At 48.9% G+C, this 26,210-nt stretch overlaps 2 protein-coding genes across 2 annotated transcripts; one reads left to right on the top strand and one right to left on the bottom strand.

Moving 5' to 3' along the window:
* Positions 1-1,248: 1,248 nt before the first annotated feature.
* LOC145338054 (uncharacterized) lies at positions 1,249-11,345 on the bottom strand. The gene is made up of 2 exons (XM_080182838.1): positions 10,405-11,345; positions 1,249-2,488 (listed from the first exon to the last, which is right to left on the bottom strand). Exon 2 carries the CDS (start codon positions 2,476-2,478, stop codon positions 1,423-1,425), a length of 1,056 nt encoding a protein of 351 aa, XP_080038964.1. The 5' UTR covers positions 2,479-2,488; positions 10,405-11,345; the 3' UTR covers positions 1,249-1,422.
* An 8,920-nt stretch (positions 11,346-20,265) lies between these two features.
* On the top strand, positions 20,266-21,212 carry LOC145338060 (uncharacterized). Its single transcript, XM_080182844.1, has one exon. The coding sequence runs from the start codon at positions 20,266-20,268 to the stop codon at positions 21,163-21,165; it is 900 nt and encodes a 299-aa protein (XP_080038970.1). The 3' UTR covers positions 21,166-21,212.
* The last annotated feature ends 4,998 nt before the right edge of the window (positions 21,213-26,210 follow it).

Raw genomic sequence — 26,210 nt, 5'->3', positions numbered from 1 at the left:
CAGTGGCCCAAGCCAGGAATCGAACCCTGGCGCTGTGAGGCAGCAGTGCTAACCACTGTGCTGCCCATAGCTTGCAGAATGCAATGTGAATTAGGCTTCTGTGTATAAAGAACAAAACTCCCAGGTCGGGTGTGTATTGCGGAGAATGCAGCAATGCCCAGGTCAGGTTTTTCTGGGATCACATTAAAATCTGCTCCCCACCCGCAAGCAATTCCAATAAAATCTCAATCAAATCATCCCCTTCACCTTCTCTATCCCAGGGAACACGAGCACAGTTTATGGAATCATTCCTTGTCATAAGAGATCACTAGGGAACCCTGGTAATCTTCAGCCAATCTGCGACTGTAATCCTCTTGAGGTTCAATATCTCGGGAACAACCAGGAAAAGGTCTGCACTGCAAAGTGGGGAGAAACAGTCAGTTGTTACCTGTCTCTCTGGCATATGAACACTTGGGACATGATGGTGGACAGGAGAATCCCTTCTGATTCCTCAGGGCCATGAAGACTTGTGTAACAGAATAGCGACACCATTTGAAATCTTGTAACGAGTGAAAACCCAGTTCAAAAGCTCAGGACAAATTGGATACTGGAGGAAACACCCCCATGCCACTTTACCTGGAAACACACCATGCCCCCTTTAATAATCTCTGCACGGCCCATGAGCCTTCAGATCTCTACAGTGCAGAAGGAGGCTATTTGGCCTATCAAATCTGCACCAACTCTCCAAAAGAATGTCTTACCCAGACCCACACACACCCTACATCCATAACCCCGTGCATTTACCATGTCTAATCCTCCTAACCTGCACCTCTTTGGACACCAAGGGGCAACTTACCATGGCCAATTCACCTAAGCAGAACATCCTTGGACACTAAGGGGCAATTTAGTACGGCCAATCCATCTAACCCGCACACCTTTGGACACTAAGTGGCAATTCAGAATCCACCTGAACTGCACATATTTGCATTGTGGAAGGAAACCAGAGCACCTGGAGGAAACCCATGCAGACGTGGAGAGAACATGCAGATTCTGCACAGCCACCCAAGGCCAGAATCGAACGCGGGTCCCTGGCACCATGAGGTAGCAGTACCGTCTAAAAACAAGGCGTTTCCCCACAAACCAGACACAGCTCTTAATGCAGGCACTGCAGCCACCTCCCCAATCCGCCACCCAGCCATCAAATGCCCTGGACACATTATAATGGGACTGGAAACACACAAGTGTTTGAGGTTTATTTGACATTTATACGTATATATGCACAAGATTAAACATCTAGGTGAATTACAGAAGGCAACCAACATCAGCAGGAAGAAGTACACCCACCTCCTCGCATCCGTGCCCTCTCCCCCCAGTGCCAGACCATCGCAGTAGAAGCCCTTGGCTGTGTTTAACACCATAGGGAGCAGACACAGCCCTGCCAAGTCAAGAGTGAGCACTCTGATGCTTCAGCAGGTAGGAGGAGCAGGTGAAGGCTTTCTCACACTGCGAGCACTTGAAGGGTCTCTCCCCGGTGTGCACTCGCTGGTGTATCCGCAGGTGGTAGGAGCGGGTGAAGCCCCTCCCGCACTGCGGGCAAGCGAACGGCCTCTCCCCGGTGTGCACCCGCCGGTGGGTCTCCAGCTGGGAGGGGTAGTTAAACTGCTTGCCGCACTCGGTGCAGGTGAAGGGCCGCTCGGCGCTGTGGGTGGGCTGGTGGGCCTGCAGCTTGGACATGTACTTGAATCCCCGGCCGCAGTGGGTGCAGATGAAGGGCCCCGCGCCGCTGTGGACCCGCCGGTGGGTCAGCAGGTTGGAGGAGCAGGCGAAGCGCTTGCCGCACACCGCGCACTGGAAGGGCCGCTCGCCGGTGTGCAGCCGCCGGTGGATCTCCAGGTAGGAGGGGCACGCGAAGCGCTTGGGGCACTGGGGGCAGGCGAAGGGCCTCTCGCCGGTGTGGCTGCGCTGGTGCTTCAGCAGGTGGGAGGAGCAGATGAAGCCCTTCCCGCACTGGGAGCAGACGAAGGGCCTCTCGCCCGTGTGGCTGCGCTGGTGGGTCCGGAGGTGGGACACGCTGGCAAAGCGCCTCTGGCAGTGCGAGCAGGGGAACGGACGGGTGGCAGCCGGGGCGCGGCTGCCCGTCCCCTGCCCGCACCGGGAGCAGCAGCCCTGGGCGTAGAGGGGCCGGCCGGGGGCGCGGCCCAGGGGCTCCCCGCACAGGGCGCAGGGCAGCGCCCGCTCGCTGCTGTGGACCCGCTGGTGGGTCTGCAGGTTAGACGACTGGCTGAAGGCCTTGCCGCACACCAAGCAGCTGAACGGCCGCTCGCCAGTGTGGCTCCGCCGGTGGATCTCCAGGTAGGAAGGCCGGGCAAAACCCTTCCCGCACTCCCCGCAGCGATAGGCCCGCTCCGCGCCGTGCCTCCTGCCCGCTGCCAGGGACGACGAACTGAACGGCTCCATCAAATCCTCTCCCTCTGAGCTCCTGGGTTGCAAATGCTCCATTTCCAGCGGCCTGTTTAAAAAGAAATCAAACGAGTTAACAAACAGGAGGAGAGAAAGTCAGGACATTCGCAGTCTTGAGGATGGACAGATAGATTGATTCTGTTTCCCGAGGCACCAACCCCTCCCTCATCCCACTTAGAATCATAGAAACACTACAATGAAGAAAGAGGCCCTTCGGCCCATCGAGTTGAACACAATCCCACCCAGGCCCTAGCCCCAGATCCCTACGTATTATACCCACTAATCCCTCTAACCTTCGCATCCCCGGACACTAAGGGGCAATTTCTTAGCATGGCCAATCAACCTAACCCGCACATCTTTGGACTGTGGGAGGAAACCGGACCACCCGGGGGAAACCCACGCAGACACGAGGAGAATGTGCAAACTCCACACAGACAGTGACCCGAGCCGGGAATCGAACCCAGGACCCTGGAGCTGTGAAGCAGCAGTGCGAACCACTGTGCTACCGTGCCGCCCAACGGCCCAGCTTCCGTCTTCAACAGTCCCAGATTTCCCAGCTTACTGATGAATATTCTCCCAAGGGAGCTCGCAGGAACAACGTGATTGACTTGGCAAAGCCTCGGAGAGATTGCGGAGGAGTTGTACCTGCGTGATTCTCGGTTCTAGTCATTTCAATTCTGCGGAGAGACTGGAGGGGCTGGGAGCAGAGAGATTTCAGAGGAGGCTTAAATTTAACGTTTGTTTATTAGTCACAATTAGGCTTATATTAACACTGTAATGAAGTTACTGTGAAAATCCCCTAGTTGCCACACTCCGGTGCCTGTTTGGGTACACTGAGGGAGAATTTAGCATGGCCAATGCACCTAACCAGTATGTCTTTCGGATTGTGGGAGGAAACTGGAGCACCCAGAGGAAACCCACGCAGACACGGGAAAAGTGTGTAAACTCCACACAGACAGTGACCCAAGCCAGGAATCGAACCCCGGTCCCTGGCGTTTGGTGTGGAACCTTCCACACACCTGACGAAGGAACACTGTTTCCGAAAGCTTGTGAGATTACGATCAAATAAACTGGTTGGACTCTAACCTGGTGTTTTGAGACTTCTTACTGTGTCTACCCCAGTCCAACGCCGGCATCTCCACATCACGTCTAACTGTTCATGCAGTTATGCCCACTAATTCACCATTGCTGTGTGTGAGTGTCGCTGATTGCTACTCGGCAGTTAACCCATGGCACATTAAACTCTACATTCAGTGACAGCTATGGATTCCCCGCACCATTGGCTATAAGATAGAAGAGCAGAATTGAGCCATTCGGCCCATCGAGTCCACTCCGCCATTCACACTGGAGAGAAATCATTCACCTGCTCTGTGTGTTGGAAGCAATTCCCTGAGTCATCCCGCCTGTTTACACATGAACGAGTTCACACCGGAGAGAGGCTGTTCGTCTGTTCGGGATGTGGGATGGAATTTGCTAAGTCATCCAACCTGCTCACACACCCGCTAGTTCACACTGGATAGAGGCTGTTCATGTGCTCTGAACGTTGGAAGTGATTCACTCAGTCACCTGAGATGCTTAGATACCAGCGAGGTTCACACAGGACACAGACTGTTCATCTGCTCTGAGTGTGGTAACGGATTCAAAGAACAAAGAACAACACAGCACAGGAAACAGGCCCTTCGGCCCAACGAGCCCGCGCCGCCATTTTAACATTATGAGTCCCCCCTCCACCCATGACCCTTGTCTATGCTTACGGCACTCCACATTGAGGGAAGACTAATTTAGGGACAATTTGTTACACCAATCAGCCTATAAGCACATCTTTGGGGTGTGGGAGGAAATTGGAGCACCCGGAGAAAACCCACGCAAGCACGGGGAGAATGCGCAAACTCTCACAGCTACAGGCCCAAATCCATGTATCTGCACAGCAAACAGTGATAGTCACTGAGCTGTCGTGTTGTCCAGCATCTGGTCCAGTTTAAGCGTACACTAATGACGTGAAGCACTAGGCTACTCTCGAAACATCCAAGAGCAGCCCTCGTACGACCCATCGCGTGTATGCCCCTTGTTGGACAACAAGGCAGACCGAAGCACCTGTGGATTAAAAGAGAAAAACATCAATAACATGCACATCCTTATACAACATTCAAGGGAATCCCCAGAAGCTCGATTCATTCAGTAATCTGAAACACTGGCTGGTTCACACTGGGGAGAGACCATTCATCTGCTCATGTGTGGGAAAGGATTCACTCGGTCATCCCACCTGTTCAGACACCAGCGAGTTCGTAAGTGACTGCAGGCGTTAGATTTTGTTGTTTATGGCTGATAGGTTTCTCAATGCAGCACGGTGGCACAGTGGTTAGCACTGCTGCCTCACAGCGCCAGAGACCTGGGTTCGATTCCCTGTCTTTGTGCAGTTTGCATGTTCTCCCCGTGTCTGCATGGGTTTTCTCCGGATGCTCCAGTTTCCTCCCACAGTCCAAAGATGTGTGGGTTAGGTTGATTGGCCGTGTTAAATTGAACCTAGTGTCGGGGGATTAGCAGAGTAAATATGTGGGTTACAGGAATCGGGCCTGGGTGGAATTGTTGTTGGTGCAGAATCTTTTGGGCGCCGCACCTGCGCAAGGATATTTTGGCCCTGGAGGGAGTGCAGAGGAGGTTTACTAGGCTGATACCGGAGTTGAGGGGATTGAGCTATGAGGAGAGGCTGAATAAACTAGGCTTGTACTCGTTAGAGTTTAGAAGAATGAGGGGAGATCTCATTGAGACGTATAAGATGATGAATGGGATGGATAGGATAGAGGTGGAGAGACTCTTCCCGCTCAAAAAAGACAGTAGGACTAGGGGGCACAGCCTCAAGATAAAGGGGAGGCGGTTTAGAACGGAGTTGAGGAGGAACTTCTTCACTCAAAGGGTGGTGAATCTCTGGAATTCTCTGCCCGTTGAAGTGGTGGAGGCTGCCTCGCTAAATATTTTTAAGACGCGGGTTGATGGGTTCTTGATAAGAGAGGGGATTAAGGGTTATGGGGAGAGGGCCGGAAAGTGGAACTGAGCCACGACAGATCAGCCATGATCTTATTGAATGGCGGGGCAGGCTCGAAGGGCTGGATGGCCTACTCCTGCTCCTATTTCTTATGTTCTTATTAATGGGCCAAATGGCCTCCTTCTGCACTGTAGGGATTCTATGAATGCGATCCTCCCACTTTTTTTCCCTGTAACTCTTAATCCCTTTATCAATCAAGAACCTATCTACCTTTGTCTTTAACACACTCAATGACTTGACCTCCACAACCTCAGTGGCAATGAATTCCATAGATTCACTACCCTCTGGCTGAAGAAATTCCTTCTCGAGTCTAAGGGTTGTCTCTTTACCCTGAGGCGGTGCCCTCGGCTGTTAGTCTCTTCCACTAATGGAAACAGTTAACCCGTGTCCATTCTGTCCACACATTTCATTATTCTGTAAGTTTCAATGCTATTTCCCCACCACCCCCCCCTCCCCAACTTGTCCTTCTAAGCTCCATCAAGTACAGATCCAGAGGCCTCAGACACTCCTCGTACATCAAGCTTTTCAGTCCCGAGATCAGGCAAGCTATATACATCCCATTTGACAAAGAGTAAGCACATTCGCTGGGGAGAGCTGTCTGACCCCTCCAAGATGTGCTGATACGCGTCTTGTCAGGTGCTTCCCATTGACTGGGCCTGGGAGTGAACCTTGGGACAATGCAAGGTTCCCATTGTCCTTATTGACCAGGTAAGGTATTGCCTTACCTGTATTGACCAGGTTGTGTCGGAGTGCCAGCACCATCTCCTCGGAAAGGAGGTGAGTGCAGCTGACATCCCTTCCTAATGTTCCTGGCTTTGCCTTTGGAACTCCAGCAGATGAGGCATGACCGAGTCCAGAGGCTCGTCATCCGACTGGGCCTCGGCAGACTCCAGGCCTCTGAGTGCCGATTCCTGGGGCCATCCCGCCTCCGCTTGCTGTGGGTGGTGCTATGACCCTGAGGCTGCTCTGAAACGAGGTGCCACCCAGATGTGTATCTCTGCACTGGTGCAGGGTGTGGGTGAGCACTGTGATGGTTCTTCAGGCAATTCAGCAGCTGCATGAGCCGTGGGTGCAAATCATGAAACAGTTGCTAAAACTCACGCAAGGCTGAAAACGGGATTCCTGGCGGTGAGGTTTCTGATTGCGATCTTCTCTGGTAGTGCCAGTCTGGCAGGTGGCAGTGCAATAGGGCGGTTTTGGACGGGGGGGGTGGTTTCCCCTTATGTTTGGGGGGGGGGTGCCACCTCACGTTTGGGGTTTGGCGGGTGTCCTCTGTGTCCATGTGTGAAAGTTTAAGTTTTGCAGACATGAGGACACCCTTTAAAGATGGCACCCTGTGGACTAGGTCTTGCTGGCTCTATCAGACCCTGTGCCGCCAAATCAAACCCCATCCTGGATTCTCTGTGCACTGAGGGCTGGAGAATTTGGAGAGAAAACTCAGCTGCACAGCTGGAGAGCTCCATGCTGGTTTTCAGTCTGAAACTGACATTCACACTGCGCCGCTGCTGCCAGCGAGAGTGGTGAATTTAGCACTCAGCTAAATCTTCATTCACTGCAGCGGGACCAGAGAATCCCAGCCATGGCGGGGGGTCAGAGAATCTGGGATGATTCCACCCCATGTCAGTGAAATCATCCAGGCTGGTCTCGGAGCTGTCTTGGTCCTGGCTGGTGGACTCCCTGGGCTGTTCCCCTGCTGTGGCAGCAATGTGATGATACTGTACCTTTAAGAAATGTTTTTATATCATGTTTCTTGTGAAGAGTATGTTTAAAATTCAGCTGTTTTACACAGTGCCAATTTGTCTGCACCAGGCAGCTCACATGCTGAGAATGCAGGCTTGATTTTACCTAGGGATGTGTTTGTTTGAATCTGAGTTAATGCATTTTTGATGATTTGTTTTCCCTCGGGGATTTCAGAGTTGGGGTTTTGATTAGGTTGGTTGACTGAGACAGTCATGTGCTTAAGGGGAGGAGTGAAGCTTGAAGGGAAAAGAAGGTAGTAACTGCAATGTTCTGAAAGAAGCAAGAGGTCTCTCTCTCTCTGGAGGCTGCTGTTTGGGACCTGCTAGGAGAAACAGGTCTCTATTTCCAGAGGTGCTCTGGAGGATCCAGGACCGGCCACCCAAGTACACAACCACATTAGCTTGTATGTTTCTAACTGATGTTGAAGAGAAATTATGTCTATAAGAGGAATAGTGCTTGATTTGTAACTTATAGAAATAGGTTAGCAGAGGTAGATTAGCAGTTAAAAATTGTAGCTTGGCATGCTTAAGTATTGCAGTTGGGAAAAGTTAAGCAACTTCATTTGTTATTGTTAAACTGTATTGTTAAATAAAATTTGTTTTGATAAAAGCTTCCTAGTGTGTCAGGAGAATCATATCTGCACTAAAGTACCTTATCCTCACACTAATACCAAAATAAAATAAATTATTTGGGTCTAGTCAGGCTTTGTAACATACTTTGGGGTTTCTAATCTGTATCATCCAGGAGACATGACTCAAGTCAATGTTGTGTGATGGATGATGCTGTGCTGGATCCTCAGTTGGTTCGTCACTGCCTCCTCACCGTTGGTGCAGGAACAGTCAACTTCCACACAGCCCAGCTGGAGTGCTTGCTTCCTCAAATTCTGGGAGGATTTTCACTTCTGGAATCCCTCCTCCCATTTGGGATCGCTGCCATTTTATTATGAACCAAAGTGTCCTGTGTGAAAGCAAGGGGGAGAGAGTATAAGCAGGATGCATGGCAGGACAAATAGTAAGGGTACCTGGTCTGTATGTGCGGATGGTGAGTAGGAGCTGGGGGGCTATGAGGAAATGAGCCGTAGGCGACATGAGGATGGGTGTGTGTGTGGAAGGTTCACAAGGACGTTGCCAAGACTTGAGAAGCTGAGTTGCAGAGAGAGATTGAATAGGTTAGGACTTTATTCCCTGGGGCGTAGAAGAACGAGGAGATATTTGATAGAGGTGTATAAGATTTTGATGGGTGTAGATAGAGTGAATGCAAGCAGGCTTTCTCCACTGAGGCTAGGGGAGAAAAAAACCAGAGGGCATGGGTTAAGGGTGAAAGGAGAAAAGTTTAAAGGGAATATTAGGAGGGGGGGCTTCTTCACACAGAGAGTGGTGGGAGTGTGGAACGAGCTGCCAGATAAAGTGGTAAATGCGGGGTCACTTTTAACATTTAAGAAAAACTTGGACAGGTACATGGATGAGAGGGGTGTGGAGGGATATGGTTCAAGTGCAGGTCAGTGGGACTAGGCAAAAAATAGTTCGACACAGGCAAGGAGGGCCAAAAGACCTGTTTCTTTGCTGTAATTTTCTATGGTGGTGCCCCCTGAGGTGGCAATGAGTGAGTGCCCTGTGGGTGTGTGTCAGCAATGGAAAAGAAACTACGGCCGAACAGAGAAACTCACTCACCCTTTTGCATCACTGGGTGCAGGGAGTTGGCACTGACCAGTGCTGCCACTATGCTGTGTTGGTGCCCCAGTTTAGCATTGTCCTCCCTGTGGGAGGTTAGAAGACACCAAGCTGTGACTCCCCTGTGCTCAGGGAGACGAAGTGCGGGCAGCCTTCTTTGCAGCCACCTACTGCTGTGGACCAAGGAGAGGTGACCGGCACACGTTAAGGCAACGTTTAAGTGGAGTAATGAGGTGGTGTTGGGCCGGGTGAATGAGAGGCCACCCACCTCTGAGCCTCACGTTTCTTTTTGCCTAAATGCCAGGCAATACAGAGCAAAAACCCAGTATCGTGGTCAGCGGGCTTCATGCCACATCTCCTGCCCCACCATTGGCCTTTGCTGAATTTAAAAGCAATTCCATCCGGAGCTTTTATTTCCCCTTGGAGGATCAGTTCATGTTTGGAATTCTCTTCCCCAGAGGGCAGTGAGATATTCAAGGCTGGGTGAGACATTTTTGATCGACAAGGGATTCAGGGCTTGAAGGAAGACAGTCAGAAAACTGGGTAAGGCCACAATCAGAATAGCCCTAGAACCCCCAAAAGTGCAGAAGGAGGCCATTCTGCCTATTGAGCCTGCACCCCACTCCCCAACAGAGCATCTCACCCAAGCCCCCAACTCATCCCACCCTGGCCCTATCCACGAAACCCTACACATTTACCATGGTCAATCCACCTAACCTTCACATCAGTGGACACCAAGTTAGCATGGCCAACCCAACTAACCTTCACATCATTGGTCACCAAGTCAGCATGGCCAACCCAACTAACCAGCACATCATTGGACACCAAGTCAGCATGGCCAACCCAACTAACCAGCACATCATTGGACACCAAGTTAGCATGGCCAATCCACCTAATCAGCACATCATTGGACACCAAGTTAGCATGGCCAACCCAACTAACCAGCACATCATTGGTCACCAAGTCAGCATGGCCAATCCACCTAACCAGCACATCATTGGGCACCAAGTCAGCATGGCCAACCCAACTAACCAGCACATCTTTGGACCATGGAAAGAAACCAAAGAACCTGGAGGAAACCGATAAAAACACAGGAAGAATATGCATACTCCACACAGTCAACCAAGGCTGGAATTGAATCCGTGTCTCTGACACCGTGAAGCCACAGTACTAACCACTGTGTCACCAAGCCGCCACTAATTATTGTGTTATTGTGCATTCGAGGAGCCAAATGGCTTACTCCTGCTTCTGTTTCTACTGATCTTATGTTTGTTTAACCCAGTTTGATCAGCATGGTCGGTCAATTAGTTTTGGTCTAGAAGACAGAAAACGGAAGGGAGGGAGCTGAAGCGACCCCTCAAACGCTTTGCCACTTCACTAATTAACAAACAATGGAAGGTAATCGTCAATCGCATAGGGAGGAATGCAATTACCCCTTTAAGATCTAGAGGGTGGGGGGGTATAAAATTCTAAATCCAGGCCAAAGAGTAAAAGGAAAAGAATTTCACTCACAGCTTTGCTCCACACACAAAGCTTCAGGTTTGCTTCCACACTGTAAACTGGGATCTCTATTTAACGAATTAACTCCACCACAGAACTGAAGCTGGATTAGAACGAGGGACCGGAATGAGTCTGGATTCAAACTGAGTATGAATTAAAGCTGGATGAGAGAGGCTGCTGGATTGTATGTCGCACATCTATTCCAGGTTATTTCAGGCAAAGATCAACCTATTCCGGGATGGGTTGGTCCATTTCAGGGTATTCCAGGCTGCGGTGGATCTGCTGCAAACTGGACAAGATTCTCTTCCAGGGTATTCCAGACAAGAGTGGATGCATCTATTGCAGCTTCAGATCTGCTATTTCAGAATATCCCAGGTTCAGATCTGTCTATTCCAAAATATTCCAGGCTGGGATGTGTGTACTCCAAGATATTCCAGGCTGGGATGTGTCTATTCCAGGCTGGGATATGTGTATTCCAGGCTGAGATGTGTCTATTCCAGGCTGGGATGTGTCTATTCCAGGATATTTCAGACTTGGATATGTCTATTCCAGGATATTCCAGGCTGGGATGTGTCTTTTCCAAGATATTCCAGGCTGGGATGTGTCTATTCCAAGATTTTCCAGGCTGGGATTTATCTATTCCAGGATATTCCAGGCTGGGAAATGCCTATTCCAGGATATTCCAGGTTGGGATTTGTCTATTCCAAGATACTCCAGGCTGGGATGTATCTATTCCAGGATATTCCAGGCTGGGAAATGCCTATTCCAGGATATTACAGGCTGGGATGTGTCTATTCCAGGATTTTCCAGGCTGAGATGTGTCTATTCCAGGATTTTCCAGGCTGGGATGTGTCTATTTCAGAATTTTCCAGGCTGGGATGTGTCTATTCCAGGATATTCCAGGTTGCTGCAGCTTTACCCACTCTGACACAGATTGCTCGGGACAAAGGGAGCCGGATTCTCCCTGCCGCCTCCTCCTGCGCTCCCATTGGATCAGCCCCTGGGGGGCGGGGACGCAGCCAGGCCCGCCCGGCGGTTCCTAATGGACAGAGCACCTGTCAATCAGCGCGGTGACGTCAGACCCGCCAGGCGTCATTGGGCCGTGCTGTCTCGCGGGCGGACGCGGAGGGGGCGGGGGACTCGCCGCTGGAGCGGGGTCGGAGCCGGGGATTGGGCGGGGCGAGATCGGCGCTGGGCCTGTGTTTGGGTGGGATGGTTACTGTCTGACCCACAGATATGATGTGGGTATGCCGGCGTTGGGCTGGCGTAAACACAGTAAAAAGTCTGACAACACCAGGTTTTAGTCCAACCTGTTTATTTGATAATATTCTCACAAGCTTTCGAGGGGTTACCCTCTGTCGTAGCGTCTGCATGGTCTCCCCAATGTACCATGCTTCGGGACATCCTTTCTTGCAACGTATCAGGTAGACAATGTTGGCCGAGTTGCAAGAGTATTTACCATGTACCTGGTGGATGGTATTCTCACGTGTGATGATGGTATCCATGTCGATGATCCGGCATGTCTTGCAGAGGTTGCTGTGACAGGGTTGTGTGGTATTGTGGTCACTGTTCTCCTGAAGGCTGGGTAGTTTGCTGCGAACAATGGTCTGTTTGAGGTTGTGTGGTTGTCTGAAAGCAAGAAGTGGGGGTGTGGGGATGGCCCTGGCGAGATGTTCGAGATGTTCGCTACAACAACGGATGAATGAACATCGCTCGACAGTCACCAGGCAAGACTGTTCCCTTCCTGTTGGCGAACACTTCAGTGGTCACGGGCATTCAGCCTCTGACCTTCGGGTAAGCATTCTCCAAGGCGGCCTTCACAACACACGACAGCGCAGAGTCGCTGAGCAGAGACTGATAGCCAAGTTCCGCACACATGAGGACGGTCTCAACAGGGATCTTGGGTTCATGTCGCACTATCTGTAACCCCCGTGACTTGCCTGGGTTTGCAAAACCTCACTTACTGTACTGTCTGGAGACAATACACATCTCTTTAAACTGTGATCAGTGCTCCTTCCACTCACATTATCAGCCACTTCAGGTCTTGAACAGCAGGTTAGGTGTAAGGATTCGCATTTTAATCAGTAATCTCTAAACTGTCTGTGCTTTATATGCTCTGTCTGAGGCCAGAACTCTCCATTCACCTGACGAAGGGGGTAACCCCGAAAGCTAGTGAGTATATTATCAAATAAATAGGTTGGACTAAAACCTGGTGTTGTCAGACTTTTTACTGTGTTTACGCCAGTCCAACGCCAGCATACCCACACTCTGAGCAGTTGTCCATTGTCCTGGTAAGGTCAAAGGGCATGATGTGGGAGATGCTGGCCTTGGACTGGGTTGAGAACAGTAGGAAGTCACCCAACACCAGGTTAAAGTCCAACAGGTTTATTTGGTAGCAAAAGCCACTAGCTTTCGGAGCACTACCCCTTCATCAGGTGAGTGGGGAGTTGTGTTCAGAAACAGGGCATATAAAGGTACAAACTCAATTTACAAAATAATGATTGGAATGCGAGTCTCTACAGATAATTAAGTCTTAAAGGTACAGACAATGTTAGTGGAGAGAGCATTAAGCACAGGTTAAAGAGATGTGTATTGTCCCCAGATAGGAGAGTTAGTGAGATTTTGCAAGTCCAGGCAAGTTATGGGGTTTACAGATAGTGGGACATGAACCCAAGATCCCGGTTGAGGCCGTCCGCATGTGTGCAGAACTTGGCTATCAGTCTCTGCTCAGCGACTGTGTGCTGTCGTAAATGCCGCCTTAGAGAATGCTTACCCAAAGATCAGAGGCTGAATGCCCATGACTGCTGTCATGTTCCCCAACAGGAAGAGAACAGACTTGCCCGGTGATTGTTGAGTGGTGTTCGTTCATCCATTCATTCATCCGTAGGTCAAAGGGCATCTGAGAGAAGGGGAGAAAGAGGGAAGGAAGGCAGGGAGGGAGTTTACAGAGTGGAAGGATTTCACAATATACATTAATGATTTGGACGAAGGAACTGAAGGCACTGTTGTTAAGTTTGCAGATCGTACAAAGATATGTAGTGGGACAGGTAGTATTGAGAAAGGAGGAATGGAGGCATAGACTTTTCGAAATGGGAAAATGCTTAGGAAATGAGAAACACAAAGAGACTTGGGAATCATTGTTCAAGATTCTCTTAAGGTTAATGTGCAGGTTTAGTTGGCAATTAGTATGGCTAATGCAATGTTAACATTCATGTCAAGAGGGTTAGAACGCAAGATCTTGGGTTCACGATCTGTAACCCCCATGACTTGCCTGGGTTTGCAAAATCTCACTAACTCACCTGGCTGGGGACAATACAAATCTCTTTAACCTGTGCTTAACCCTTTCTCCGCTCACATTGTCTATACCTTTAACACTTGATTTTCTGTAAAGACTCGCATTCCAACCATTATCTTGTAAATTGAGTTTGTGTCTTTATATGCCCTATTTGTGAACACAAGTCCTCAGTCATCTGAAGAAGGAGCTTGAGGCTCTGAAAGCTAGTGCTGCCAAATAAACCATAGGACCATAAGACATAGGAGCAGAATTAGGTCACTTGGCCCATCGAGTCTGCTCCACCATTCAATCCTGGCTGACATTTTTCTCATCCCCATTCTCCCATCTTTTCCCTACAACCCCTGATCCCCTCACTTTTACCTGATGTTGTGAGACTTCTTACTTAGATTGCAAGAGCAGGGATGTACTTCTGAGACTGTATAAGGTTCTGGTCAGACACCATTTGGAGTATTGTGAGCAGTTTTGGGCCCCATATCTAAGGAAGGATGTGCTGGCCTTGAAAAGTGTCCAGCAGATGTTCACAAGAATGACCCCTGGAATGAAGAGCTTGTCATATGAGGAACGGTTGAGGACTCTGGGTCTGTACTCGTTGGAGTTTAGAAGGATGAGGGGGGAAATTACTGAAACTTACTGGATACTGCGGGGCCTGGATAAAGTGGACGTGGAGAGGATGTTTCCACGAATAGGAAAAACTAGAACCAGAGGGCATAACCTCAGGCTAAAACAGAGATGAGGAGGAATTTCTTCAGCCAGAGAGTGGTGAATCTGTAGAACTCTTTGACGCAGAAGGCTGTGGAGGCCAGGACATTGAGTGTCTTTAAGACAGAGATAGATAGGTTCTTGATTAATAAGGGGATCAGGGGTTATAGGAAAAAGATGGTAGAATGGGGACGAGAAAAATATCAGCCAGGATTGAATGGTGGAGCAGACTCGATGGGCCAAGTGGCCTAATTCTGCTCCTATGTCTTATGGTCTAAAGATGTAACTGGTGGAGTATCGCAGGAAGCAGTTCTTGGCCCGCAATTGTTCACTATTCGCTGACCTGCATGAAGAAACAGAATGTACATTTACAAATTTGCCGATGATATGAAGACAGATGGCAGGGCAGATTGTGATGAGGAAATTATAATTCTGCAGTGGGAAACACCGCCCTGATTTTACTGGCACAGCCGCCCAAGGCTCATGAGATCGCGCCCGAGGCCAAAGGGAGATGCTCGAACCTTGCCTGCCCTGATTTCGGGTGGCCATGCCAGTAAAATCAGGGCCATCATCTGCAAACTCCATAGCCTAGGGCTTGGTTCCTCCCACTGCAACTGGATTCCAGACTTCCTAACCCACAACTAGAAGGGATAGGTAATGACATCTCCTCCACGATTACCCTCAGGTCCACTAGGCTGTGTCCTCAGCCCCTTACTATACTCCTTATGCACTTATGACAACATGGCCAAATTCTCAATTTCTGGAATAGAATGCAGAACTCCATTTTCAAGTTTGCGGATGACACCACTGTATTGGGTCGGATCTCAAACAATGACGAAGTGAAGTACGGAAATGCGATAGAGAATCTGTTGAAATGGTGCAATTCAGTAATCTCTCCCTCAATGTCAGTGAACGCTGTCAATGTAGGGCAGCATGGTGGTACACTGGTTAGCACTGCTGCCTCACAGCACCAGGGACCTGGGTTCAATTCCTGGCTCGGGTCACTATCTGTGTAGAGTTTGCACATTGTCCCCGTGCCTGAGTGGGTTTCCTCCGGATGCTCCAGTTTCCTCCCACAGTCTGAAAAACGCGCTGGTTTGGTGCATTAACCCGAACGGCTGCCGGAATGTGGCGACTAGGGAAATTTCACAGTCACTTCATTGCAGTGTTGATGTAAGCCTTACCAATAAATAAACTTTAAACTTTAGTAAAATGAAGGAGATAGTCATTGACTTCACAAAATGTAGTGGAGGACGTGCCCCTATGTATATCAAAGGTGATGAAGTCTGAAAACATGCACCAACTGATTCAAGAACAGCTTCTTCCCTGCTACCATCAGACTTTTGAATGGTCCTAACACACATTAAGCTGATTTTTCTCTTCACCCTATCAGTAACTGTAATGCTATATTCTACACCCTATTCTTTCCTTCTCCCCTATGTACTCTGTGAATTGTATGTTTTGTCTCTATAGCTCAGAAGAAACAATACTTTTCACTGTATCTTAGCACATGTGACAATAATAGTTAAATCAATAAATAGTCAGGGTCTGTACTCCTTGACGTTTAAAAGAGGAAGGTGTGACATTATTCAAATTATAAGATCCTGAAGGGGTTTGACAGGGTGGATGGTGAGATATTTTCACTTGTGGGAGAGCCTTAAAAAAAGGGGTCACAGCTACAAGATAAAGGGCTGGTCAATTAACACTGAAGTGCGAAAGTTTCTTCCCACAGAGGGTGGTAAATCTCTGGAATTCTCTGCCTTTAAGGGTAGTGGAGGTTGGATTATTCTATATATTTAAAGTGGAGATGGATAAGCATTTGATTAATCAAGAAATAGAGGGCTATGGAGGAATGGCACAGGGAAGGTGTTGAGGCCAGCATAGATCAGCCATGATCCTATTGAATGGTAGGGCAGGCTTGAAAGGTCCTGATGGCCTACTTCTGCTTCTATTTCTCGTGTTCTTGTGAGTGAGGAGGAGAGAGAGGGGTGGGAGAGAGTGAGGGGGAAGGAGAAAGTAAGGGATAGTGGGAGTGAAGGGGAGAGAGAGTGCGGGTGAGGGACAGTGAGAGGAGAGAATGAAGGGGAGTGAGATTGAGATGTATGGAGGTGTGAGAGAGAGAGAATTTGGGGTAGGGAGAGGGGGAGGAGAGGGTGAGGGAGAAAGTGGGGGAGAGAATGGGGATCAGAATAAGGGTGAGGAAGAGGTATTTAGAGAGTGAGAGGAGGAAAGAGTGGATTGGAGAAGGTGAGAAGTAGGGAGAGGACAAGGGGTGGAATGTGCGAGGAGAAGGCAGAGGATGAGGAGAAGAGAGTGAACGAGGGGGAGGGAGTGAGCAAGGGGGAGGAAAACAGCAAGAGGGAGGGAGTGTGATTGGGAGGAATAGAGTGAGGTAGGGATGAAGTGAGAGAGTAAGGGAGAGAATGAGAGTGAGGTCAGGGAGAGGAGGGACACAAGTGAGTGAGAGGTAGACAGTGAGGATGAGCGAGAGAGGGGAATGGAGCGAGGACAAAGGGAGTCAGGGGAGGGAGAAAGTGAGGGACAGAGAGCTGGAGTATCCCTGAAGATAGAATCCTCATGGTAAATCCCAGGATAGAATCTCCATGTACAATCTTGAGATGGAATCTCCATGTACAATCCCAGGATAGAACCCCCTCGTACAATCTGGGATAGAATCTCCATGTATGTTTCTGAGTCAGGACTTGGAGGGGAACTTACAGATGGTGGTGTTCCCAGGCATCTGCTGCCCTGTCCTTCTAGATGGTAGTGGTCATGGATTTAGAAGGTGCTGTCTACGCAATCTTGCTGAGTTGCTGCAATGCATCTATGAATGGTACACACAGCTGCTAGTGGTGGAGGGACTGACTGTTTGTGGTGTGATGCCAATCAAGTGGGGTTGCTGTGTCCTGGGTAGTGTCAAACTTTTTGAGTGCTGTTGGAAAGTGGGGAGTATTTCATCAGATTCCTGAATTGTGCCTTGTAGATGGTGGATAGAATGTGGGGAGTCAGGAGGTGAGTTACTGCAGGATTCCTCAACTTTGATCTGCTCTAGTAGCCACTAGTATGGCTAGTCCAGTTCAGTTCCTTATCAGTGATAGCCCCCAGATAGTGAGGGATTCTTTGGTCTCGCTGCTGTGAATTGAGATTTGGGCGAAAAGTTCTCACTGGCAGCAATAGTGGGGTGTACGAGATCAGAGACCTCCGGCCTGAATTTCCCTTAATAGTCGGGAATGATAAAAATAAAGAATAAAGAAAATTACAGCAATGGAACAGGCCCTTCTGCCTTCCAAGTCTGCACCAAACATGCCACCCATCTGAACTAAAATCCTCTACCCTTCCAGGGACCATATTCCTCCATTCCCATCCTATTCGTGTATTTGTCAACATGCCCTTAAAAGTCACTATTGTATCAGCTTCCACTACCCACCCCCCAGCAGTGAATTCCAGGCACACACCACCCTCTGTGTAAAAACTTGCCTGGTTCATCTCCTTTAAACCCTCGCACTTTAAACCAAGGCCCTCACTAATTAACTCCTCCACTCTGGGAAAAAGTTTCTGACTATCCACTCTGTCCATGCCCCTCATAATCTTGTAAGCTTCTATCAGGTCGCCCCTCAATCTCCGTGGTTCCGGTGATCATCTATCAGAAAGTCTAAGAGGAATTATATTAAAAACGTGCTCATTCAAAAAGATCTGATGCGAGAAGAAATTATGAGTTTCATTTGTAAAGCACTTTTCATGATCTCAGGATATCCCAAAGTGATATTCAGCAAGAACAGCTTGAACATATTAACACATCTCAAGGATTTTTAACATGAAGAAGCGGGAAGGGGGGCGGGGAGGCAGCCAGTAAATAGTCAAGTCTGGGGTAATAAAGGCATGGAAGAGAAAGTTTGCAGTGTGCTCCCTGCTGCAGGTGATGAAATTTGAATTTTAAAATTGTTAAACTTAAAAATACCACAGGGACTCATTTGTCCACCAGACCTTGAGTTTGTTCAGCAAAAAAAAATTGCAAGTCGCCAAATGATGCTTGCCCATGTGGCTTCGAGGGCTGAGCGGAGGAATATTCCACACAATTGTGTTTTTAACCAGTTCCGCCCAGCCGGCTATGGCAGCCAGCCTTCCCAGAGCGCAGTGCGGCCCAGAAAGCCCTCTATCAGCTGAATGGGAGGCGGCTTCACAAAGGACTGCGGTACAGCGTAGCTCAGAGAGCTGAGCCTGGGCCCCGGCAACTTGTTGCAAAGAGCGGGATTGCAAACAGGGAGAAGGACTGCAGCCAGGAGGAAAGGGACTGGAGCCAGGAGGACAGGGACTGCCCCGCCGACCCCAGCAAGAGCTGCCCAGCAGATCCCAGACAGACCTGTCCAACAGACTCCAGGGGTTGCCCAGTAGATCCCAGACAGGCCTGTCCAACAGACTCCAGGGGTTGCCCAGCAAGATCTGGGTGTCCTAGTAAGTAGGCCTTGGATCTATTTGCAAATCTAGTGGTTGGGGAAAGAGAGGGAGAGTTATGTTTGATCCGGATTGTAATTCTATTTTGAAGACAGCTTTATTTTCTATGCTTTTCATTCAACTTTCCTGTCTGCTAATAGGATAGAATAGAATCCCTCCAGTACAGAAGGAGGCCATTTGGCCCATCGAGTCTGCACCGACCACAATCCCACCCAGCCTCTATTCCCGTAACCCCACATATTTACCCTGTTAATGCCCCTGACACTAAGGGGCAATTTAGCATGGCCAATCCACCTAACCCGTACATCTTTGAACTGTGGGAGGAAACCGGAGCACCCAGAGGAAACCCACGCAGACACGGGGAGAATGTGCAGACTCAGCACAGATAGTGACCCAAGCCAGAAATTGAACCTGTGTTCTTGGCGCTGTGAGGCAGCAGTGCTAACCACGGTGCCGCCATGCAGAAGTATAATAACATAGAATGAATGATATATTAATAAAAAAAATAATGTTGCCGCAAGATCATAATGAAATCCTCAACATACTCATGTGTTTGGGGACGGGGTGCCTTATCGAACTCTTCATCATGTTTTGGTTTGATGTTGTAAGTTTTATTTGTTTTTTTTTGTCTAAGGCAGTGTCTCATTAAGAGGCTGCCACCTTAATTTGTCCCTCAGTTTTATTTGATATGGTTTGTTTGGTCATTTTTTTATTTACAGCCAAATAATGGGGAACTCATTGCCAACCTGTTGAAGCAGAGACAATGACTGATTTTGAAAGGAAATTGGACGTGCGCTTGAGGGAAATAAACTTGTAGGATAATGGAGTGGGAATGGGGACCCTGGGGTGGAATAGGAATGACTGGATAGGAATACTAAAGGGAGAACTGGCATGGCATTGATGGGCTGAATGGCCTCCTGCCTTGCGTCTGTGACGGCTATTGGATTTCCACTTTCAAATGAAAGTTGCCTCTAAACCAACAACCTGACCAGATCACTTTCTGACTAGGTTCATCACAACCTTCGTGCACCACGGTTCCCATGTCCTACCAAAACCTCCCTCACTCATCGGAACGTTGTCGTGCAGAGCTCAAGAGAGGACACAGGTTTAAGGTGCTGGGGAGTAGGTACAGAGGAGACGTTAGGGGTAAGTTTTTCAATCAGAGGGTGGTGAGTGAGTGGAATTGGCTGCCGTTGGTGGTGGTGGAGGCGAACGCGCTGGGGGCTTTTAAGAGACTTCTGGATGAGTACATGGGGTTTAATGGGATTGAGGGTTATAGATAGGCCTGGTAGGTAGGGATATGATCGGCGCAACTTGTGGGCCAAAGGGCCTGTTTGTGCTGTAGTGTTCTATGTTCTATCACTTAATGATGAATGTATGTTTATTTTTATCAGGTTTGAACTGGAGGAGTTTGGATTTAGCGGAAGATGGAAGCTACAAAGGAATCAAAAGCATTGCTGAGCGACCAGGCTGAGATCCCGGGGCCTAGCCACTTGGGGGTGCAGGGGGGCCGAGCTTTCTCGTGCCTGCTGTGCGGGAAGGACTTCCGCTGGCGCTGCCTGCTGGATGCCCACCTGCGGGTGCACACTGGCGAGAAGCCCTTTGTCTGCCAGCTGTGCCTCAAGCGCTTCGGCAAGTCTGGTGAGCTGCGGGTGCACCAGCGGACACACACCGGCGACAAGCCGTTTGCCTGCCCACTGTGCGGGAAGACCTTTTACCGCTCCAGCCAGCTGAGCCGGCACCAGAGTTTCCACGACGGCGCCAAGCCCTTCCACTGTGGCGAGTGCCACAAATGCTTCTCCACCTTCAGCCGGCTGAGCCGGCACCGGAGGGTCCACAGCGGCGAGAAACCTCACGGCTGCGCTGACTGCGGCAAACATTTTTACAGCTGCGCCGAGCTGGGTGTTCACCGCCACGTCCACGCTGGCGAGAAGTCCTACAACTGCTCGGGCTGCGCCAAGAGCTTCGACCTGGTGGGCAACCTGACAGTCCACGTGCGTGCCCACGCCAGCCAGAACCAGCCTGAGTGCCCCAAACAGTTCAACCGTCCCAGCGAGCTGGTCGTCCACCAGCGGCTCCACACTGGCGAGAAGCCCTTCGAGTGCTCCATCTGCTCCGAGCGGTTCTATTGTTCCAGCAACCTGATCCAGCACCAAGGCATCCACACTGGAGAAAAACCCTTTCAGTGTTCTGTCTGCAAGAAGAGATTCTACCATGCGAGTAACCTGACCCGCCATCAACGCAACGAGGGCCACAGTGAGAAACGTACACTTCACTCTTTCTACTCTGTCTCATTCTCCATGTCTCTCTGGCTTATTTTGATATGATCTGGAGATGCCGGCGTTGGACTGGGGTAAACACAGTACGAAGTCTCACAACATCAGGTTACCTGACGAAGGGGCAAACCCCGAAAGCTTGTGGCATTTACTATCAAATAAACCTGCTGGACTTTAACCTGGTGTGGTGAGGCTTCTCACTCATTTTGATATCACCTTCAATCCCTCTCTCTTTTTCCTCTCTCTCTGGCAAACAAAGTTCAACATGTATAAATGGGATAAAAGCAAATTACTAGAATCTGAAACCAAAAGAGAAAATCTCAGCAGGTCTGGCAGTATCTGTTAGGAGAGAAAAGAGCTGACGTTTCGAGTCCAGTTGACCCTTTGTCAAAGCTTTGGCAAAAGATCATCTGTTCCCAAGACGTCACCTCTTTTCCCTCCTTACGGATATATAAATGTGAAGTAGGAAGAGTAGAGATCTTCTAAAACAAAATTAGTTCACAGGATGTGAGTGTTGATGGCCAGGTCGACATTTATTGTCCATCCATAATTGCCCTTGAGAAGGTGATATAGCGAGCTGCTGTTTTCAATAGCTGCAGAGCCTAAGGTGTTGGTGCACAAAAGAACTGAATTTCAGAGGTGAGGTGAGAGCGAGAGCCTTTGACATCAAGGCCGCATTCGATCAAGGAGTCCCAGCAAAACTGGAATCAGTGGTTTTCAGGAGGCAAACTGTCCGCTGGTTGGAGTCATATCTGGCACATAGAAAGATGATTGTGGTTGTGGAGGGTCAGTCATCTCAGCTCCAGGACATCTATGGAGGTGTCCCTGGCCCAACCATCTTTAGCTGCTTTCCCTCCATCATAAGGTTAGAAGTGAGGACGAGCTCTGATGATTGCACAATGTTCAACACTATTCACAACTGAAGCAGTTCATGTTTAAATGTACCAAGATCTGGACAATATCCAGGCTTGGGGCTGATAAGTGGCAAGTAACATAAACGTCATTCAAATGCCAGGCAATGACCATCACCAAAAAGAGACACTTTAACCACCACTCCTTAACATTCAATGGATAAACATCACTGAATCCTCCAGTGTCAACATCCTTGGGGTTACCATTGACCAGAAACTCAACAGGGCTCACCACATAAACACAGTGGCTACAAGAAAAAGTCAGAGGCGAGGAATAACGCAAGAATTAACTCCCCTCCTGTCCACCATCTACAAGGCATAAGTCTGGAGTGTGATGGAAAATTCCTCACTACCTGGATGGGTGCAGCTCCAACAATATTCATGAAGCTTGACACCATCCAGGATAGAGCAGCCCTCTTGATTTGACACCACATCCATAAACATCCACTCCCTCCACCATTGACACTCAGTAGCAGCAGTGTGGACTATCTACAAGATGCACTGCAGCAATTCACCAAAGATCTTTAGACAGCAGCTTCCAAACCCATGACCACTTCCATCTGGAAGGACAAGGACAGCAGATACATGGAAACTCCACTGCCTGCAAGTTCCCCTCCAAGTCATTCAAGATCCTGACTTGGAAATATATCACTGTTCTTTCACAGTCGCTGGGTCAAAATCCTGGAATTCCCTCCCTAATGGGATTGTGGGTCAACCCACAGCACATGGACTGCAGCGTTTTAAGAAACTCACCACCACTTTCTCAAGGGCAACCAGGGATGGGCAATAAATGCTGGCCAGCCAGCGACGCCCATGTCCCATGAATAAATAAAAAATAACCCACAGAGCTGTTAGGGAGGGAGTTCAGGATTTTTTGTAACAGCGAAGGAATGGCAATATATTTCTGAGTTCGGATGTTAAAGGACTTGGATGGTAATCTTAAGGTGGTGGTGTTCCCTGGTATCAGCTGCTCTTGTCCCTCTAGACGACAATGCTCATGGAAGGTGCTGCCTAAAGAACCTTGGTGAGTTCCTGCAGTGCATCTTGTAGATTGTACACACTGTGCATTGGTGATGGAGAGATTGACACACTATCCAAAAACATTTAATCAAGCGGGGCTAATTTGTCCTGCTTAATATGAAGCTTCTTGAGTATTGTTGGAGCTGCACTCATCCGTGTAAGTATTCCATCACACTCCTGATTTGTGCCTTGTAGATGGTGGACAAGCTCTTGGGAGTCAGGTGGTGAATTATTCTCCGCGTGACTCCCAGCCTCTCACTTGCTCTGTCGTCACAGTATTTTCATGGCTAGTGCAGTTTAGTTGCTGATCAATGGTATTCCTCAGGATGTTGATAGTGGGGATTCAGCAGTGTAACACCACTGAACGTCAAGGGGCACTGGTGAGAATGTCTCTTGGTGATAGTCATTGCCTGGCACGTTTTCTCATGAGGCTGGGAGGAACCCGAGGATACAAATTTCAAATCATTGACAGGAGAGGCAGTGAAGGTGCTGCTTAAGAGGACAATGGACTAGATTCAGTTGTAGCTTTCCAAAGGGAAATGGTTAGATACTTGGAGAGTTTGCAAAGATACTTGGAAACAGCAGGGGCGGACGTCAGGCATGGGGGAGTGAAGAGACATTTATCTCTGCTCAGTCACACTGGGGGAATGAGATATTTTTCCACGGAGGAAATTGAAGGAGATCGGGTGGAGGGCTGGGGGTATTATTTTCCAGCGGTGGGTAAATTATTTGGCTGCTGATCCCTGTTTTCTTCTTTGCCGGGCAGATCACGGTGATGCAGGAGGTGACGGCGAGCAGTGACAAGGAAGTGGCGAAGGAGACGGGAGCTTTCAAAGGCTCGGCCGCCAGGGAGGCGTTTGCTGCGCAGAGTGCGGCAAGTGGCTCCGCTGGCCCAGTCTGCTGGATGCCCACTTACGCGTCCATCGCGGTGAGAAGCCCTTCGACTGTGCCCACTGCACCGAGCGGTTCTGCACTTCCAACAGGTTGCGAGTGCATCAGCGAACTCACGCCCCTTAAAGGGACCGGATGAGGTGACAGAAGGCTCAGCAGCCAGGGAGGGAGGGAGGGAGGGGTGTGGGGGGGGAGCTCTGACTCCAGTTTGACTTCAGCTTGAGCGCGTGAGCGGACAACTTTGACCTATGACAGAGCCCCGAAGTAATATTGGCCTATCACCACCACGGGACGTCCTGCCTTTCACCGCCAAAATTGTGGTGCGTTTTGCTTTCGGCGCTGCGATGCAGGCAATGTGGCAGGAAAATTTGTGCACAGCAAGATCCCACAATCGGCAGTGAGACGCGTGGCCATTTTGACTCTCTGTTGCAACAGGCAATAACACTGCAGGAAGTAAGAATAACAGATTCTTTTTCCTCGCTGCCCCGGGAGAAAATAAGTTTCTGGTTTATTCTCCATGTTTATCTAACGTTAGATAAATGTTACGCCGTGTTTTGGTGAAGAAAAAAAATCAAATAACCAATCAGAATAAATCAAACTGAGGGACAAGTTAAAGGGGCAGCCCCCTTAAAGGGATACCGCCTGAAGCAAAAATGAATCACAAATGAAATTTAAACCTTAAGAGTCATAGAAGTTTACTGCGTGGAAACAGGTCCCTTTGGCCCAACTTGTCCATGCTGCACCAGTTTGTATCACTAAGCCAGTCCCAGTTGCCCACATTTGGCCCATATCCCTCTATACCAATTTTGCCCATGTAACTGCCTAAATGCTTTTTCAAAGACAAAATTGTTCCTGCTTCTATTACTGCCTCTGGCAGCTCATTCCAGACCCTCTCCCTGGGTGAAAGAAATGCCCTTCTGGATACTTTTGAGTCTCTTTCCTTAAACCCTATGCCTTCTAGTTTTAGACTCCCCTATCTTTGGGAAAAGATGTTGACTTTTACCTAATCTATGCCCCTCATTATTTCATAGATCTCTATAAGATCACCCCTAAGCCTCCCAGTTCCAGGAAAAAAGTCCCAGTCTACCCAGCCTCTCCTTATAACTCAAACCATCACGTCCCAGTCAAACCAAAATGTGATGATGAGGATCAATAAAGCACCCCACTCTTAGCAGTGCGCACCAAGCATGGGAGATTTCTGGTATTACCACGACAGCTTATTCATTTTGATCAGTTTAATGGTGTGTCAGCGTGACAAACTCAAGGACTTGTCTCTTAGCACAGACCTTACAGCTGTAATGGTGTTTGACATCAGTCAGCAGTGTTTCTGATCAATGTTGTGTGTGTGAAATAGTTGCTGCATATTGGAATATGTATTAAAGTAAGTTTATTTATCAGTGACAAGTAAGGCTTACATAAACACTGCAATTAAGTTCTTCCCCGGGTCCCGACAGTCCGCCGCCTGTTCGGATCAATGCACCTAACCAGCACGTCTTTCAGACTGTGGGAGGAAACTGGAGCACCCGGAGGAAACTCACGCAGACATGGGGAGAACGTGCAAACTCTACACAGACAGTGACCCAAACCAGGAATCAAACCGGGTCCCTGGTGCTGTGAAGTAGCAGTGCTAACCACTGTGCCGCTGGGCATCACAAAATTATGATGACTTTACATTGATGCTGAGGTGCTAAAGGAGATGGAAAATGCTTTTCATGGATTCTTTGTTCATTTTGCAAAGGAACAGACTAAGCAGGGCAATGAATTCTCCATCAAATATCATTCGCATGTAACACCTCACCAATTGTTTAGTGATGTTATTCCAGGAGACTTATAAATTACTGCCTATAATTTCCAGTATAATTTGAGAATCTTTGCTTCTGTATATTACTTGAACTTAGATAAACGTGATACTTGCAAGGTGCTAGTTTATTCAGTGTGATACTTCCTGCTGTGCCACAGTCTAAAAATGTAGTCATAATCCCACATAAATGCCCTTGACATTTGCCAATCATGATTCAGTGCCAACCTCCATGAAGTTTGGATTGTCTTGCACGTGGCACCATTTGCAGAAGCTGTTAGTTGGGGCTCTTTGATAGACAAACAAATGGGAACATTGGCCGGCTCATTTCCAGAATCTGGGACTGTACCTCATTCCATCTCCCTATTATTTTCGAGATCAAGTCTAGTCTGGCCGAGGTGTTCTGCACCCTCCTAAGAATGCCCACCAGTCAATGCATATGCCTTGATCTCTGCAGTTCATTTTGAATAATTAGA

Source organism: Carcharhinus amblyrhynchos, unplaced genomic scaffold (genome assembly GCF_965287045.1).
Source record: "Carcharhinus amblyrhynchos unplaced genomic scaffold, sCarAmb.v2.hapA scaffold_92, whole genome shotgun sequence".
Classification (NCBI taxonomy): Eukaryota; Metazoa; Chordata; class Chondrichthyes; order Carcharhiniformes; family Carcharhinidae; genus Carcharhinus; species Carcharhinus amblyrhynchos.
The sequence above is the reverse complement of the archived record's forward strand: the minus strand, read 5'-3'. Positions and strand labels throughout refer to the sequence as shown.

Excerpts from the sequence above, each read along its gene's own strand:
- LOC145338060 (XM_080182844.1), top strand. The coding sequence starts at position 20,266 with ATGGAAGCTACAAAGGAATCAAAAGCATTGCTGAGCGACCAGGCTGAG.
- LOC145338054 (XM_080182838.1), bottom strand. The coding sequence starts at position 2,478 with ATGGAGCATTTGCAACCCAGGAGCTCAGAGGGAGAGGATTTGATGGAG.